The following is an 18,876-nucleotide window of genomic DNA, read 5'->3' as shown; positions in this document are numbered from 1 at the left end:
TTTAGTGTTCTGTTGGGAACCACGCAGAGTGGCTGGGGAAACCCAGCCAGATGGGCAGAGTATAAATACTATATTATTATTATTATTAATTATTAATTACTATTTATTATTATTATTATTATTATTATTATTATTATTATTATTACTATTACTACTACTACTACTACCACTACCACTACTACTACCACAACTACAGTGGTACCTCGGTTTACGAACAGCCTGTTAACAAACTATTCGGTTTACGAACTCCACAAAACCGGAAATAGTGTTCCAGTTTGCAAACTTTACCTCAGTCTGTGAACAGAAGCCGAACGGTGGAGGGCACCAGTGGTGAGAAGCCTCATTAGGGAAAGCGTGCCTCAGTTTAAGAATGGATTTGGTTTAAGAACAAACTTTAGGAACGGATTAAGTTCGTAAACTGAGGTACCATTGTACAGTGGTACCTCTGGATACGAACGGGATCCATTCCGGAGTCCCGTTTGCACCCAGAAGCGAACGCAACACACATCTGCGAGTACGCGTGTTGCAATTTGCTGCTTCCGCAAATGCACGTGACGTCATTATGACCAACTGTGCATGCGCGAGCGGCGAAACCCGGTAGTAACACGTTCCGATACTTCCGGGTCGCCGCGGAGCGCAACCTGAAAGCATTTAACCTGAAGAAACTTCAACCCAAAGTATGACTGTATTATTATTATTACTATTATTAGGTTGTCCTCTGAACTAAGCCAGATGTTTAACTGATAGCTCATCAACTGAAAAACAAGACTTTAGAGGGTCCTGCCCCAAAATGGAAACAAGACATTCTGTTTTGGCAACCGCAACCTTGGTTTGAGGAGCCATTTGGTGCCTAGCATATAGGTTTCTCCTGCTGGGTCTCCCCTCGTTTCTGCTTCGCCCTCGGGGTCCTGCGTCGCATGGGAACCCCAGCCGCACATTTTTCGCATGCCGATGACTTCTGAGTGGTGGAGGGGGAGTCTTTTTTTGGGGTGGGAGGTGGAGAGCAGGAGAAAGCTAAGGAAGGAAGCAGCGAAGACAAGGACGCCAGGATCAAAGTGCAAGGGGGCTCCCTGCCCAGGTTTGGGCTCCCTTACCTGGGAACAAAGCCTGGTATGGACTGGAGGCTTCTTTCTCCATCTCCTTCTTCTCGGCGCCGTCAGGCTCCTCCTCTTCTTTGGGGGGGATGGCGGGGGCTGGGGGCGGAGAAGCGGGGGGCGGGCTGGAAGGGTGGGAGATGGGGGTGGCAGGGTAGGAGTAGGCCGGCTGCAGCGGGGGCTCCTCCATCTTCTGGATCACCTCCGCCTTGAGGACGGGCACAGGGGATGCCCGGGGGGACAGGGCAGGGGGGCTCCCGGCCTTGCTGTAGGAGGCAGAGGTGCTGGGCGACAGGACGGGGGGCTTCCGGCGCAGGAGGCCCGAGGCGGAGGTGGCGAGGCCGGGCTTGGCGCCCTCCAGATTCCGCTTGGACATTTTCTCCTCCATCTCTGCCCGCTGCTCGCTCGCTTTTAACTTCTCCTGCATGGGGGGCGAGGGGGGAGGGAGAAGGGTGCAAAAGAATGATTAAAGGTAAAGGGACCCCTGACCATGAGGTCTAGTTGTGGATGACTCTGGGCTTGTGGCACTCGTCTCGCTTTATTGGCCAAGGGAGCCGACGTACAGCTTCCGGGTCATGTGGCCAGCAGGACTAAGCCGCTTCTGGCGAACCAGAGCAGCGTACGGAAACGCCGTTTACCTTCCCGCTGGAGTGGTACCTATTTATCTACTTGCACTTTGACGTGCTTTCGAACTGCTAGGTTGGCAGGAGCAGGGACTGAGCAACAGGAGCTCACCCCATTGCGGGGTTTCGAACTACCGACCTTCTGATCAGCAAGTCCCAGGCTCTGTCGTTTAACCCAGAGCGCCACCCACGTCCCTATTTGTATATATAGCTCACAATAAATATACTGCACTGAAGAACCTGGAACTCTGAGCATTTCTGCTAAAGCGCCACGAAGAAGTCACGACATGAAGGTGGCAGGCCAATCTTCAAGCAACAACCTGCCCAACCAGGGGCCTGTTTTGGATTGCATCACCGGTGGTCAAAAGCAGTTGGGGACAGTGGGAGTTGATTCCAACATTGAGAGGGCACCTTGTTGGTCAAAGCCGGTTCCTTCCGCTTCGGAAAGGAGAAAACTCTGGTGCAGTTTGGGCCTTTGGCGTCGCCAGAGCGGGTTGCCAGTTTTGCCCCTGCGCTGGGGGACTTACCACCAGCTGGGCGCTCCGGTGGAGCTCCATGGCGTGGGCGGCTTGCTGCTGCAAGATGTACAGCTCGTGCTGGCGGATCAGCTGCTGGTGAGAGAGGAGCTGGAGTTGCTGTGCGTGCTGCAAGGAGCTCCTCACCGGGGGGTACATGGCGGGCCAGAGAGGCGGTGCACGGTCCATCAGCTCCGCCGCTGTGGAGAGAGACAAGGCGGACAGGAAGTCACAACAACACCGCTACTCAAAAAACAAAAAAAGCCACAACATGTTCATAGAAGCACAGAGCTGGGAGGGTCATTGATTCCAAGCCCCTGCAATGAGACCTGCGGGTTTAGGGCACAATACAAATTCAATAAATAATGATGATGATGATGCAGAAATTGTTCATCATCATCATCATCATCATCATCAGTCTTTATTACAGTCCAGAGACCCAACAAATCATTACAAAGCAATACACAATTCATACCGCCTACCTCCAGGTTAAACAAGCATTTTGTTCAGAATATAGGGATTATTTGTTCTTGCAACCACCGATAAAAACTTGGCCACTGCTAATGTTCTAGCATTTGTCCGGTCTTCCAATAGGAACCTGACATAGTGAGCCTCTGATTTTCCCAGGAAAGGTACCAGCAAGGATAATATCAGTTCAGTCCTGGCTTGCTCATATTTTGCACAATGCAACAAAATATGTTTTATGGAATCGATGTCTTGAGCACATGAGCAAAGTCTGTCCTGGTAAGGAACTCCTCTCAACCTGCCATCCAACACTGCAGAAGGAAAGACGTTTAGTCTGGCTTTGGTGAAAAGCCTTCGATAGTTTGGTACTGTCAGGTTTTTAATGTAAGATGTTAACTTAAAGACACACACATATTGTACTCCTACTGCCAGCGGGCTACAGACTGCGTGTGATCGAGAACGCAAGTCACTGTGTGCATTGTCCCATAATCTTTGCTTTAATTGTTTGCCAAACGTTGGGCTCGAACCCACAGCCCTGAGAGGAAGAGTCTCGTGCTCTGCCGACGGAGCATTCTCTCCCTCAGGACCCAAAGGACCACAAACAATTCCACACCCCCACACCCCCACACCTGACCACACTTTTTTGAAAAAACATCTTTATCCAAATCTTTATCTCCTCCACCCCAGTGGGCCAACTCTGACAGGAGTCACTGACCTGTCAATCAACTGATGTCATGGTGTCTGGTAGTTGGGTGATCTGACCTGCCTGTCAAAGCCCACCCATAAGAGTTGGCAAGAGGGGTCTTGTTCGCTTGCAAGACAGCTCAACCCTCCATGCCTGTGGATCTCATCCTGAATACGGGGACGCCGCAGGGGTGCGTGTTGAGCCCACTTTTATATACGCTCTACACAGCTGACTGTGCCCCCAAATACCCCAGTAATAAGTTCATTAAGTTTGCAGATGATACAACAGTGGTTGGTTTAATCACAGTTGGAGAGGGGGAGGTGGCCTATAGGAAGGAAGTTGAGCAGTTGGGGGAGTGGTGCGGGAAAAACAACTTACTCCTTAACTTAAAGAAAACAAAAGAGATTATTAAAATAAAAAAAATTCCTTCCAGTAGCACCTTAAAGACCAACTAAGTTAGTTCTTGGTATGAGCTTTCGTGTGCATGCACACTTCTTCAGATACACTGAAACAGAAGTTGTTTTATTTTGACTATGGCAGACCAACACGGCTACCTATCTGTGAAAAGAGATTATTGTTGACTTTAGGAAATTTAAACTGAATATTCAGCCACTGATTATTGAGGGGAAAAATGTGGAACAGGTCTCTGTGTTTCAATTTCTGGGAATGGAGTTGAGACATGACCTAACCTGGGGAGAAAACAGCAAAGACCTGATGAAGAGAGCACAGCAGCGGTTATATTTTCTGAGAATCCTCCGGAAAAATAATCTCTCAAAGGACCTGTTGATGGCATTTTACCATTGTACTGTGGAGAGTGTATTAACTTATGGTCTGTGTGTGTGGTTTGGGAGCTGCATGGTCAGGGAAAAAACAATGCTGTCCAGGGTTGTAAAGACTGCGGAGAGAATAATTGGGTGCACTCTTCCCACCTTGGATCAAATCTATGCTTCCAAGTGCCATAAGAAAGCTGCAGAGATAGTGCAGGGTAGTGCGCACCCCAAAAATGATCTCTTTCAGCTTCTGCCTTCTGGAAGAAGGTCCAGGGTCATAAAGACTAGGACTAGCCGCCTGAGAAACAGTTTCTATCCAAATGTGATTTTGGTTTTAAACGCAGTGTAAGGTGGTCTCTATGGGAGTATATTGTATTTAATTATGGGGTATCAGAGTTTTTAGGGGGCTAACCAGGCTGGGGTAGCAGGCTTGTTGGCTTTTGAATGTCTGATGCCGATTTTTTCAATTTCGTTGTTCTGTATGGGACAATGACAATAAAGATTATCGTATCGTATCTGATAAACAGAGGGCTCAATCCTTCTGCCTGCAGGGATCTGCTTGGGCACGGTGTTCCCTGCAGGATTGAACTCTGCCCATCAGTGATGGACAGCTGAGCGAGGTTAGGGAAAACATGGCCTTAGGGCTAAGCTGGAAGAAAGGGAAAAGAGGAAAGAGCCCTGGGCTCCTAAGAGTGAAGAAGGGAGTTCTAGCATCCCAAAAGCTCCTCCGTCCCAGAAAAGAGCTTTTCAAGCAATCCCTCCTGGCTTAGGTACTCACCAAAGTGCGGCAGGTGCTCGCTGGGGATCACGACAAGCTGGCCAGACTGAGGGTCCCTGGCAAACTGGTAGGCGGAAGGGAGCGCTCCCCCCATGCCAGCGGGGAAGCCGGGAGTCATGCCTTGGTGCAACGAAGGGTGGCCGAGACCTAAGAGAAAAAGGACTAGAGGTTACTATACGTGGGGCTGCCTCGGAAGACGGTTCGGAAACTTCAGCCGGTGCAGAATTCGGCGGCCGGGTTGCTCACCGGGGCAAGGCGGCTTCAGCATATTACACTGATCCCAGCCTGACTGCCCTGGCTGACAATCAATTTCCGGGCCCAATTCAAAGTGCTGGTTCTGACCTAAAAAGCCTTAAATGGGCTCCGGACCACAGTTCTCTCAAGGACCACCTCTCCCCATCTGAAGCACCCCTGACCCTGTGATCACCATCCAAGGCCTTTCTTTGTGTGACTCCTCCGCAGGAGGTCCAGAGAGTGGCAACACGAGAACAGGGCCTTTTCTGCGGTGGCTCCCCTTTTTGGAAAGCTCTCCCTCTCGAGGCTCTCTTGGCGCCTTCACTACGTATCTTCAGATGCGAGGAGAAAACCTCCTTCCTCTCCCAGGCCTTTGGCTAATTAAACCACCTATGGCCTTTCAAACCGGGGAGTATTGTTTAAGTCTCTTACTATGCTATGCATTTTTGTGTTTATACCGTATTGGCCTGAATATAAGCCACAATTTTTTCAAAATTCCGACCGTGAAAAGTTAAAGTGGGGCTGAAAGTTGTGACCTTACAAAAATGGGCTTTTACGATATCACAGCTGAAACAGACATACGGTAAAATGGAACGGGGGTGAGTACCAGCGGAATTTTAAGGGAGCAGCTTATATTCGGGTATTGTCTTTTTTTCCTTGAATTTTAACGGTGCAGCTTATATTCGGGCCAATACGGTACAGTGGTGCCTTGCAAGATGAAAAGAATCCGTTCTGTGATTCTCTTCTTCTAGCGGTTTTTTCGTCTTGCGAAGCAAGCCCATTGACGGATTAGCGGATTAGCGCTATTAGCGGCTTATCTGCTGATCAGATCAGCTGATAAGCGGATTAGCGGCTTAGAAAAGGGGGGGGGGAACCCCGCAGGAACTCGCAAGGCATTGTCGTCTTGTGAAGCAAGCCCATAGGAAATTTGTTTTGCGAAGCATCTCCAAAACGGAAAACCCTTTCGTCTAGTGGGTTTTCCATCTTGCGAGGCATTCGTCTTGCGGGGCACCACTGTATATTGCAAACCGCCCTATGATCTTCCAATGAAATGTGTCATATAAGTGAATGAATGTATGAATGAATGAATGAATGAATGAATGAATGAATGAATGACCTGGCTCCCTGTCTTTGGAAACAGCAGTCCAGGAAATGGTGCCGCCGGAACGAAACTGCTCCAGGTGAGGCCTTCACAGATTATTCGCCCAGACGGATGCTGCCCCTCCCCACAAGAGCAGAGACTTTCTGCCTGCCCACCCACCTGCCCCTCAAGTTCGGTAGGTGCCGGTCCAATCCTGCAATCCCGCCAGCGAGCGGAACCCCTGCCCCGCAGACTCACCGTAGGGATGCCCCGCCAACCACATGGAGGAGCTGCTGGTCCTGGGGAGCCACGGGTGAGTCGCTAGGTGGGACGCGGGGTCAGCGGACCACCGCCCTGAGCCAGTCAAGGGGGGGCCCCCAGTCACCATGAGGTTGGAGTTCAAACCGTTCGCAGTGCAACCGGCAGGATGTATCCGCGCGAAGTCGGCCAGCTCTTTGCTTTCTCTAAGGGGAGGAAAGACGAGGGAAAGGATTAGGAGCGAGGGCAGCCTTTGCCAACCTGGTGCCCACCAAGTGTTTAGATTAGAACTCCCGTCAGCTGCAAGGGCTCCATAGCTATTCTAGGCTGCATCAACAGAAGTATATAGTCCTGATCAAGGGAAATCATAGTACCGCACTATTCTGCCTTCCTCAGACCACACCTGGAGGCCTGTGCCCAATTCTGGGCACTATGTACATCATCCCCTGGGCACACACTCAGCCCAAGAATTTACTTTCAGTTCCACAGTCCCGACACACCCATAAATATCCGTTCTATGCAACCCTAAGCTGCCCAAATTGGAGGTGTTCTGGCTTTTTGTTGTTTTGTTGGGGGGGTCAGAGTAACTGTAGATACTTTCTGCCCCCTTGTTATAAAGTGCCGGGAAGTGTCATTATGTGGTACCACATACCAAATTAATCATAACCACAGCTTTGGGACTCCCCCCTTAGAGAGGCCAGACTTGCTCCCTTCCGCTTTATTAGTATTATTCTGGCAGTCCTTTGGGAACTGACTGCTTTTTAAGGAAAGAGCTTTTAACGAATCTGGTTTTTGTATTGCTTTAACCCCCACAGGTAGCTTAATTGCTCGTTAACATTAACCTTTTACATGTTCTCAACTATATGCGTTTCATCTGCCTTTGTTTAAATTTTTGTGAGCCGCCTTGAGTCCAGTTGGGGGGGGGATATATATGAATAAAAAGAGGAGGAGGAGCAGAGAAGAAAAAGGGAAAAGAGGAGGAGGAGGAGGGGAGAAGGAGAAGGAGAAGGAGAAGGAGAAGGAGAAAGAGAAAGAGAAAGAGAAAGAGAAAGAGAAAGAGAAAGAGAAAGAGAAAGAGAAAGAGAAAGAAGCAGGAGGAGGAGAAGGGAGGAGGAGGAGAAGGAGAGAAAGAGAAAGAGAAGGAGAGAAAGAGGAGGAGGAGGAGGAGGAGGAGAATGAGAGAAAGAGAAAAAGGAGAAGGGTAGAAGGAGGAGGAGAGAAAGAGAAAGAGAAAGAAGCAGGAGGAGGAGAAGGGAGGAGAAGGAGAGAAAGAGAAAGAGAAAGAGAAAGAGAAAGAGAAGGAGAGGAGGAGGAGAAGGGCGAGACGGAGGAGGAGAACAGACCAGAGAGATCCCATCTAGTCCAGCATCCTGTTTTCCACAGTGGCCAACCATATGCTTCAGTCGGAAGCCCCAAAACAGGACAGAGGGGGCAACACCTCATGTTTCCCAGAAGCAGCGATTTAGTGGCAGGTGCATTTCCACCCCCCCCCCCCATTCAGTTCCTCCTCCGCCCACCAAACGGAGAAATGGAATTGTGAAGAAGCTGCCCAGCAGCCACCCTCCGTGCCCAGGTCTTCCCGGCAGTCCACCGTTCCCGGATCCCCAGCTGCCAAGCAGCTCCCCCAAGCGCAACTTCCGCTCCAAGCAGCCCACCCACAGGGGCGTCACCTGAGGAGCTTCTCCTGGTCTCGTTCCAGACGACTCGCCAGGAGGTGGCTGTCTCGGTGGCGTGGGCGGTCGTCTCCACAGTCCTCGCTGGAGCGTCCGTGTCCTGGAAGTCACGAGCAGAGGACAGTTGGCAAGAGAGCAAGATCAACGCTGGGGGAATTGAGGTGGGTGCTGAGCGCTCTAGTTCCGCCCCGCTCCCACAAAACTGCGGTTCCCAGGGTTCTTTGTGGGAAGGCCATAGCAGAGCATGGGAGGACCAACAGTGGTACCTCGGGTTAAGAACTTAATTCATTCTGGAGGTCCGTTCTGAACCTGAAACTGTTCTTAACCTGAGGTACCACTTTAGCTAATGGAGCCTCCCGCTGCCGTGCAATTTCTGTTCTCATCCTGAAGCAAAGTTCTTAAGCCGAGGTACTATTTCTGGGTTAGCAGCGTCTGTAACCTGAAGTGTCTGTAACCTGAGGTACCACTGTATACCTGAAGGAGCGTCTCCACCCCCATCGTTCTGCCCGCACACTGAGGTCCAGCGCTGAGGGCTTTCTGGCGGTTCCCTCACTGTGAGAAGCAAAGTTACAGGGAACCAGGCAGAGGGCCTTCTCGGTAGTGGCGCCCGCCCTGTGGAACGCCCTCCCACCAGATGTCAAAGAGAAGAACAACTACCAGACTTTTAGAAGACATCTGAAGGCAGCCCTCTTTAGGGAAGCTTTTAATGTTTAACAGACTACTGTATGTTAATACTTTGTTGGAAACCGCCCAGAGATGGGCGGGGTATAAATAAATTCTATTTATTATTATTATTATTATTATTATTATTATTATTATTATTATTATTATTAATGTCCTGAGAGCCAAGACGGGCTTCTGGTTTTGGAGACACTGATGGGACCCCTCCTAAATCATTCGACCCGGTTAGGTTGACTTGGTGGTGGCAGTAACAGCAGCTGGGAGCTGGCATTTAAAATTCCCACAATGACCTCTGACACATCAGTTCAGCGCATTGTGGGAAATGAATGTGAAGCCCAAACACTCTCCTTCAGTTCCCCACAACGTTCCAAAGCAATCTCACATCAGGAAGCTCTGCAGGGCATTGATAAGTTGGCTTCCAGGCCTAGTCGCCTGGGAATTTTTTATATTTTTTTGGTGGCTGTAGGTCCTGCGGGCAGCTGCCACGTGTCAATGTCAGGCCCGCAGGAAGCTATGCATTAGGTATGGTGTCTTATCTACCAGGAGGCGTGAAGGTGTGCAAGCTTCTGGATCACACAGGACTCAATGTCGCAAAGAACCAAGACTGATTCACGCAACTCAGCTGGGAAGTGTATCTTTGCTTCTGGATATAGGTAGCTAGCCATGTTGGTCTGCCGTAGTTGAAACAAAATAAAAAAAATCCTTCCAGTAGCACCTTAAAGACCAACTAAGTTTGTTATTGGTATGAGCTTTCATGTGCATGCATGAAGTCTGAGGATGTGTGCATGCACACGAAAACTCGTACCAATAACAAATTTAGTTGGTCTCTAAGGTGCTACTGGAAGGAATTGTTTTATTTTGCTTCTGGAAATGATTTTGTGCCCCTGATAAGAGGACTGCTTTCATGCAACAAAAAAGATTGTGCGATGGGCTACAGTTCCCACTTGCAGGGATGACAACAGGATTTCCTGGGCCCTGGCAAACTGTTGTGGGTTGTGTGATAGGAATTTTATGGTCTTAAATATATAGTAATGTTCATAACTGCACATACATAGATCAGCACAGGAAAGCCAACCTGGAACCATTTTGATTCCTAAACTGACCAAATCCTTTCTCTGCAAGGTTAAACTGGAAAAGCCTCCCCATTGTCTGTTTCCTCACAAATCCTGTCTCAAAGATATGAATAAGGTGTGAGCCTGTGACCTGGCCCAGGAAATAAGTATTTTACCACTACAAAAGAATGGCCAGGCTCCCCAGAAATCCAATCAAGCAACTTGCCAGACAGGAGATAAACTGTGACAGGAGAAAAACAACATTTAAATTTCTGTGATGTAGGTGGGATGTATCTGAGGGGTGGTCTTAGGTTACACCCCTTCTGTGATGTATGCATAATGTTTCTGGGGGTGGTCCTGATCTAGAGAATGGGAATTTCAAAAGTCTTTATAAGGCCTTGCAGGCCATTGTTCTGGGTCCTCTTCCTCTCCTGCGTGTGGTAAGTGAGGATCCTGTCGCAACAGTTCAATAAAGACCAGGATTACTAGCTGCTTTGCTTCTCAATATTCTCTGCTTGGCCTCTGTTATTTTCTCCTACCAATAGGGAACCTATGTAAGGACTCTATATGGGCTCTTGGATACCCCATAAGGGAAAAGGGCATATTTTTATTTACAACAGTTGCACCTACCCACACCTGCAATCTCTTGGCAAGAACTGCTCCTTAGGCATGTGTATTAACCTTCCCTAGCCTACCTCACAGGGCTGTTGCAAAGATAAAAGCAGAGGGTGGGGAAGGCAATATACTCAACTTGGTGCTCCTGGGAGGAAAAGCAAGCTCTAAATATATAGTGCCATGGGTGGAAAGAAAACTAAACATGCACAAGGCCACGAAGCAGCCCCCGCCCTTTGCTTTAACTGCAAGACTTCAGGGTCCGAATATTTACAGAAGAAAAAAAACAAAGAAAAGTTGGCAACCCTGATAAATAAAAACAACCAAAAAAATACTCTAAGTACATGCAGTTTCACAACTTTGGTGTCTGAGCTACCGACTCCAAGTCTAGCCTACCTCAAAGGACTACTGTGAAAGTTTTAAAGGCAGCGTGGAGGGAAGGCAAGATTGTATTTTTAATGTTTTGTTGGAAGGTGCCCAGAGTGGCACCTTCTGATGTATGGAAGTGAGAGCTGGACCATAAAGAGGGCTGATCGCCGAAGAATGGATGCTTTTGAATTCTGGTGCTGGAGGAGACTCTTGAGAGTCCCATGGACTGCAAGAAGATCAAACCTCTCCATTTTTACGGAAATCAGCCCTGAGTGCTCACTGGAAGGACAGATCCTGAAGCTGAGGCTCCAAGACTTTGGCCACCTCATGAGAAGAGAAGACTCCCTGGAAAAGACCCTGATGTTGGGAAAGATGAGGGCACTAGGAGAAGGGGACGACAGAGGACGAGATGGTTGGACAGTGTTCTCGAAGCTACAAACATGAGTTTGACCAAACTGCGGGAGGCAGTGGAAGACAGGAGTGCCTGGCGTGCTCTGGTCCAGGGGGTCACGAAGAGTCGGACACAACTAAACGACTAAACAACAACAACAAGCCCAGAGTGGCTGGGGAAACCCAGCCAGATGGGCGGGGTATAAATTATTATTATTATTATTATTATTTACAGCCTTGAGCTCCTGGGACAAAAGAAAGATACAAATACATACAGTGGTACCTCGGGTTACATACGCTTCAGGTTACAGACTCTGCTAACCCAGAAATAGTACCTCGGGTTAAGAACTTTGCTTCAGGATGAGAACAGAAATCGTGCTCCGGCGGCATGGCTGCAGCAGGAGGCCCCATCAGCTAAAGTGGTACCTCAGGTTAAGAACAGCTTCAGGTTAAGAATGGACCTCCAGAATGAATTAAGTACGTAACCAGAGGTACCATTGTAATGCCATTCAGGTAAAGAAAAATAAACATCCACAGTGCCAGAAAACCAGCTGTCTTTGCTTGTACTGCAACATTCCCACATCCCTGATCTTTCGCTCAGTAGCTTGACAACCCTGGAAATGTAAAAATGCATCCACTATATTATTGCAAAAACCGGTTGGTCAATGCAAAATGATGGTTTAAAAATCAGTATTAGCTTCCTACTAAATAACACCAGTAACACCTAAGTGATTGCTTTTAAAATAGGGTTGGAGGAAGGCAAGGGGCAGATTAACAAGATAATCCCATGTCTACTCAAAAGTAAATCCTCTTCACTTCCATGGGGTTTACTCCCAGGTAAATGGGATTAGGATTGCAGCCTTGCACTCGGAAAAGTGAGTCTAGGGTGCTGGGGAGGAGCAGATTCAAGGCACTCTCGGAATTAGAGGAGTAAACTGCACTGTTCAGCAGACCAGGGAAGAACGAAACTTGTATAGCTCTTTATATTTAGAAAATAGCTATCAGCACATTTTAATGGCATCATTAACTGCATGTGCACTTTTAGATTTCTTTTCAAAAATTATTTGATGGACAAAAAGTACAATATGCTGCTCTTTCACATTTCAATGCCTCATATGCACACTTGGGGGGAAAAGAATTGGCACCCAGGCTGCAGTCCTAAAATGTTCAGAAGTCTTAAATTCATTAAGCAGAGAGATACACATTTGATCTGGTTTTGATGTGCACAGCCTCCCAAGAATAAAGGAAATGAAGACCCAAAGGTTCACAAATCAGACAAGCGGGTGCACTGGAAAAAGGAAGGGAGAGCCCAACTTCTGCAGGCAAAAAGTGGGGCATGATTCTCCTATGGAGGACCACTCTCCCCATCTTTAGTTGTGATTTGTGCACTGGCAGTGGGCTGACCCTAGATGACCCTTGTGCGTCGCTGAAAGCTCCTAAAACATCAGCTGTATGCGGCATGGATTTGCTGTGGAACAGCCCTGCTTTGCACTAATTTAAAGGAAAAGAAAACAGCACACCTTCAGATTGAAGTTACAGGTAGGTAGCTGTGTTGGTCTGCTGTAGTCAAAACAAAACAACAAAAAAATCCTTCCAGTAGCACCTTAGAGACCAGCTAAGTTTGTTATTGGTATGAGCTTTCATGGGTGATACAGTCGTCAACAGGTTTACCACACCTATCAGCCAGTCACCCATTCCTACCACCCTTCTAAGTACAGTGGACACTCGGGTTGTAAACGTGATCCATGTGGGATGCACATTCGCGACCCGCAGCAGTGCGTCTGTGCATGCGTGGGTTGCGATTTGGCGCTTCTGTGCATGTGCGACCACCGAAACCTGGAAGCAACCCAAAAAAACATAACCTGAAGCATCTGTAACCTGAGGTATGACTGTAATACCACACCCCACCTTCTCATTATACAGTGGTACCTCAGGTTACATACGCTTCAGGTTACAGACTCCGCTAACCCAGAAATAGTACATCGGGTTAAGAACTTTGCTTCAGGATGAGAACAGAAATCGTGCTCTGGCGGCGCGGCAGCAGCAGGAGGCCCCATTAATTAAAGTGGTGCTTCAGGTTAAGAACAGTTTCAGGTTAAGTACAGACCTCGCCAGATGCCGCTTCGTCACGCTGGCCACGTGACCCGGAAGTGTCTCCGGACAGCGCTGGCTCCCGGCCTCTTGAGCGAGATGAGCGCGCAACCGTAGAGTCGGACACGACTGGCCCGTACGGGCAGGGGTACCTTTACCTTTACCTTTACAGACCTCCAGAACGAATTAGGTTCTTAACCTGTGGTATATAAGGGTCTGGTGACTTCTGTTTCACTGTATCTGAAGAAGTGTGCATGCACACGAAAGCTCATACCAAGAACAAACTTAGTTGGTCACTAAGGTGCCAATAGAAGGAATCTTTTTTAATTTTGTTTCGACTTCAGATTGAAGATATAGTATGCTAGAGAAACGTGAAGTGCAACTCGGCAGCTATGCTGTGCAAAATGGCAGGCTGCTTGGTGTTTTGGTGTTCGACGTTCATGCATTTTTGGAGGGACGAGGTGCATGATGCAATTACTCCCCAGAGATTCTCACAGTCCCTCTGCCCTCTGGAGATGGAAATGTGTATGACTTCACTCTCTCCGCTGCTGAATTCACCGCTCATTCTGCTGAAGGGAGGCAAACCCTAAAGTATGACGAGTCCAGCTAACATTTTAACAAGGCATCCCAAGAAAGGTTTTTTGGTTTGTTTGTTTGTTTTTAAACCAAATCAAGGAGAAAATCTGTTGCTGATTTTCTAGGTACAGATATTTTTCGCCCTCTAAAAAATAAGTTGAGCGAAATCCCAGCAAATAGAGACCAGGAAGCACACAGAGGCTACAAGCAATGATTTTGGTGTGAAGAGAGGGAGAGTCACCATTTCCAGAGAGGATCTCCCTTTGCAGGAAAAACAATCTTGTAGCACCTTCAAAGTCTAGCACATTTCTTATGGCAAGATGGGCTCCACTCCATCAGAAGCACAAAGTCCTATTCTGCGTTGCAGGTACATATATTAAAGGTAAAGGTAAAGGACCCCTGACAGTTAAGTCCAGTCGCAGACGACTCTGGGGTTGCGGCGTTCATCTCGCTTTACTGGCGGAGGGAGCCAACACAGTTTTTCTGGGTTATGTGGCCAGCATGACTAAGCCGCTTCTGGCGAACCAGAGCAGCGCACGGAAACGGCGTTTACCTTCCCGCCAAGCGCTACCTATTTATCTACTTGCACTTTGACGTGCTTTTGAACTGCTGGGTGGGCAGGAGCAGGGACCGAGCAACAGGAGCTCACCCCATCACGGGGATTCAAACCGCCAACCTTCTGATCAGCAAGCCCATGGTTCTGTGGTTTACACCACAGTGCCACCTGCGTAAGGTACATATATTACAGAGTGGTAAATAGTGAGGTCAGAAGGAAATGAAATTATAGAATCAGAGGAGAGGAGAGCTGGAAGAGTCGACAAGGGTCATCTAGCCCAACCCTCTGCAGGGCAAGAACCCACAACCGAGTCAGTATCTCTACTGACTGAGCGAAATGCACACCGGGCTATAACTGTGTCATAAACAGGGCTCCCTTGCAAAAGATTTTCGAAAAACCTCCCTAGTTTTGCTGGCGAAAACACAGAGAGCATTTGAAGGACTGACTCACACTGCTTTCGGGCTCCCAAACTTCTTTGACCAGTGACACCAAACCTTCCCTGCGACACATGCTGGAGTCCACAACCCAAATGTGGAGTGCTTGGTGCCAACTGATTTGGGTTATTTTTGCACCTGCTAACTAAGCCCCGGGGGTGCCGCTCGCCGCAATGGCGCATCCACACTAACCCATCCCACCACGCAGTGCACTTTACTTATTTAATGAAATGCTCAGCCGCTTCTCGGGGGGCTGCTGGGTTGGAGTCAGCCTGGACTCAGTCTCCTGCACACAGACACACACTCCCTGCCACTCTCACGTGGGCCAAAATGGCCTGAAACCAAACAAACAACTGGCGTGGTGTTTATTTTTGCAAGGCACATTATTATTATTCCAAACTATTTGTTGCTGCGGCGGTTCATTGTGACGTCTGACTGCAAAAAATAAGGAGGGGGGGGTGGATAACAGCCAGCATACTCTTTGCTCTCCCCCCCCCCACTTGCTCATAAATGTCACCCACCCCATTCCTGCAACAGGATAGGCCCCCCCCCTGCAATTTACAAGCCGGCAATTGTCTCCGGCGACTCAATGGCCGGTCTTGTCTCGATAAAATACGCCTGGCGTTTGACGCACGAAGCGCCTTCGAGATTCAATCAGTTATGTGCAGGCTAAAGCCAGAGGGGTGGGGAGCAACCCTGGCCCCCGTTGCCTCGGGAACCGATGCCCGGCATTAAAAGAGTATAGGTTTACTTGCCAAATACGAGGAGATTAGCCAAGTAAAGCCTGGGCTTTTCTCTTAAGGGGGGGGGGACGGTTCAGAGCATTCAAGCGCCCTCCACTCGGCGCAAGCGAACTAATGTTATTAGCAAAAACGTCTCTTGGCACACCAGGACGAGGGGAAAGGGGGCGGACGTGGCTGGAGAGAAAGGCAGGCCTTGTTTTCTTTCTGAAAGCCAATTCCATCGCTTAGCAACGGCCCGGGCAGCCTGGCAGAATGCAAGCCTTGTTTGCAGGCTTTTAGTTCTGCTCAGTAAATTATGTTTAACGCAGCCGGGGAGGGCGGCCGGGGTGGGGTGGGCTGCGGTGCAGAGCAAGGGTTGGGGGGCCCTCTCTCCAAACCAGCTCAGACAAACAAATCCCCTCCATGGGCTCCCAGCCACCACCCCTCCCAGTCTCCTGGCTCCAGCCAAAGCAGTGGGCCGGGGAGGGGGGGTGCTGTGGGAACCGGGTGCGAGGCGGAGCAGGGGGACGTCTGCCAGAAAAAAACGAGGCCCCGGAACAAAAGCGCTGGCCTGGCCGTCGGTGGCAGACGGACTGATGGATACGTCCAAGTCTGCCTCTCCCTTTCTGAAGCGCAAGGAGGGAGGGTTTCGCTCTGCCAGGCCCAACGCATCTGCCTCAGAGAGCATCAGCAGCGCATCTTGGAGTGGCCAGGGAAGGAAGGAGAGGCAGGCAGCCTGCAGGGCCACCAGCAAGCATGGGAAGGCGCATGCCTTGAGAGCTGGCAGCAAGGAACAGCATCCTCGGCCGGCTAGAGTCCTGCTCCTCTTGGCTATACAGTCATACCTCAAGTTATGTTTGCTTCGGGTTGCGCATTTTCAGGTTGCGTCCCGCGGTGACCCGGAAGTAATGGAATGGGTTACTTCTGGGTTTCGCCGCTCGCACATGCACAGATGTGCAAAATGACATCACGCGCATGTGCAAAAGCAGTGGATCGTGACCCGCACGTGCGCAGAGGCGGGTTGCGTTCTTTTCAGGTTGCGAACAGGCCTCCAGAACGGATCCTGTTCGCAACCAGAGGTACCACTGGGAATTTAAGGAGTGCTCTGCAAATTCTAGAATTAAGATGCCTTCGCTCTTGGCTCTACCTCTCTCACACGCAAATGCAAGCACCAGCCGCTCCCAAATCTCAGCAACCTCAGTCAGTGTGCAAAAATCCCTTTCTGAGCCAAATCCTGTGTGCATTTTAACAATACGGGTCATTTTTCATGTGGGGCTCCTAAACTTAAAAACTAGCCAGTGGGCAACACAGTGGAACCTCGGTTGTCAAACGTAATTCTTTCCAGAAGACCATTCGACTTCCGAACCGTCCGACAACCAAGGCGCAAAGGGCCGTCAGCAAATTCCATTGAGAAACGCACCTCGGAAGCTGTCCAGCTTCTGAAAAGCGTTCAGAAACAGAGGCAATTACTTCCGGGTTTTGGGCATTTGAAAGCCAAAATGTTTGGCTACCGAGACGCTCGAAAACCGAGGTTCCACTGTAAATACTTTTTCTCACGGAGTAGGGAGGTGAACAGACCACACGGTCTTAATTTTGTGAGAGTTCTATCCAGTTATGTTAACACCGCAAAGGCTTTCAGCCTCACACAGCGCTGCTACACATAATTCACGCTCTAATATTTTGTGCAAAGCTTCTGTTCAATTTGGCAAATGGACCGGACTCCCTGACCCTTCAAACCCAACAGTAATGCGAGTTGTCGGTTAATTCTGCTACGAGTTTGATTTTTTCATCATGTCTCTCTTTCCTTTTCCTTCTCTGTTGCACAGCACACCCATGTACAACGCAAAACCCTGGTGGAGATTTGACGTTCTCATCCCCTAAAAGTTTTTGATTTGAGTTTCTACTGAAATGAGGCTGCATTTTAATGTTGTACTTTAATCTTGTTTTTAAGTTGTATTTAAATCAATTATTTTTATACCTGGTGTTAGCCGCCCTGAGCCCGGGTCTTGGCTGGGGAGGGCGGGGTATAAATAAAATTTATTATAAAAAAATTCCTTCCAGTAGCACCTTAAAGACCAACTAAGTTAGTTCTTGGTATGAGCTTTCGTGTGCATGCACACTTCTTCAGATACCTTTTATGGACTTCCATTTCATGCGGCTCAATGTGGTGCCTTCCATAGTTCCAGTTACAGATAGGTAGCCGTGTTCAGATACCTGAAGAAGTGTGCATGCACACGAAAGCTCATACCAAGAACTAACTTAGTTGGTCTTTAAGGTGCTACTGGAAGGAATTTTTTTATTTTGACTATGGTAGACCAACACGGCTACCTATCTGTAAATAAAATTTATTATTATTATTACAAGTGCCACAAAACAGCGGCTCATTTTGGCTCATTATGGTAGAAAAGGCGGACCCCATGTCCCCTAATACATTAATTTTCTTAAACCACTGCTCAGCAGTAGACCACATGGTTTGCATATAGACTATCCCAGCTTTGGTTCTGAGCATCTGTTGTTTAAAAGGAACCAAGTCGCAAACCCTGTGAAAAGACTCTTGGCCAAGACTCTCAAGAGCTGCTGCCGTTCAGGGCCAAGAATGCTGCGCTCGATGGTTCAATGGGTTCACCCATTATATGGCAGCTTCCTGCCTTCCGCTTCTAGGGCTGCTTCCAAGTTTATGGTGGAATCCAGTGTGGCTCATTCATGTGATTTTTATTTTTTTTATTATTATTATTTGTGGTACCCACACAGGGCTGTTGGGACCAAAAAGGCCAGACAACATTTGAACCAGATTCTCCCTCTAACAAAATAACCCATTAAATGTTCACAGTTGCCGCTGGTAGGAGGGACCTTTCGTGGTATGTAGGTAGGCTCTCTGGTCATGTTCCTACTTCCTTTTGCTCCTCACCTGAGCTCAACCAGCGCCATTTTGTTCTCAGCGGCCTATTGCCACAGATCATTCCATGGTCACATTTCCACCCCCTCGCTAGGAGGAGCCGGTTGCTCAAGATCTCCACATAGTACACATCACATTGAAGTGATTTCAGGGCCGTTTCCACAAAATGCAGCAAATAGCTACGTCCGGCTTTAAAATAAGAGCAATAATGCAGAGGTCTTGAGCAAGACCTGTTTTTCACTCTTGGGCAAGCTACGGTTAGGCAAAGAACACTCTTGGACAACAGCTGAACATTGAAAACAGAACAAGGACACCCAGAAA

At 48.7% G+C, this 18,876-nt stretch overlaps 1 protein-coding gene across 4 annotated transcripts in view; it reads right to left on the bottom strand.

Moving 5' to 3' along the window:
• TNRC18 (trinucleotide repeat containing 18) overlaps window positions 1-18,876 on the bottom strand; it is a 121,280-nt gene that overhangs the window by 54,783 nt on the left and 47,621 nt on the right. For all 4 annotated transcript variants that reach the window (XM_083474640.1, XM_083474637.1, XM_083474638.1 and 1 more), the window contains 5 exons: window positions 8,174-8,276; window positions 6,504-6,709; window positions 4,931-5,077; window positions 2,245-2,432; window positions 1,095-1,515 (listed from right to left, as the gene is read on the bottom strand). In XM_083474640.1, the coding sequence (XP_083330766.1) occupies window positions 1,095-1,515; window positions 2,245-2,432; window positions 4,931-5,077; window positions 6,504-6,709; window positions 8,174-8,276 (1,065 nt within the window). The remainder of the gene's footprint in view (window positions 1-1,094; window positions 1,516-2,244; window positions 2,433-4,930; window positions 5,078-6,503; window positions 6,710-8,173; window positions 8,277-18,876) is intronic.

Source organism: Podarcis liolepis (genome assembly GCF_965112155.1).
Source record: "Podarcis liolepis genome assembly, chromosome: 14".
Taxonomy (NCBI): domain Eukaryota; kingdom Metazoa; phylum Chordata; class Lepidosauria; order Squamata; family Lacertidae; genus Podarcis; species Podarcis liolepis.
The sequence above is the reverse complement of the archived record's forward strand: the minus strand, read 5'-3'. Positions and strand labels throughout refer to the sequence as shown.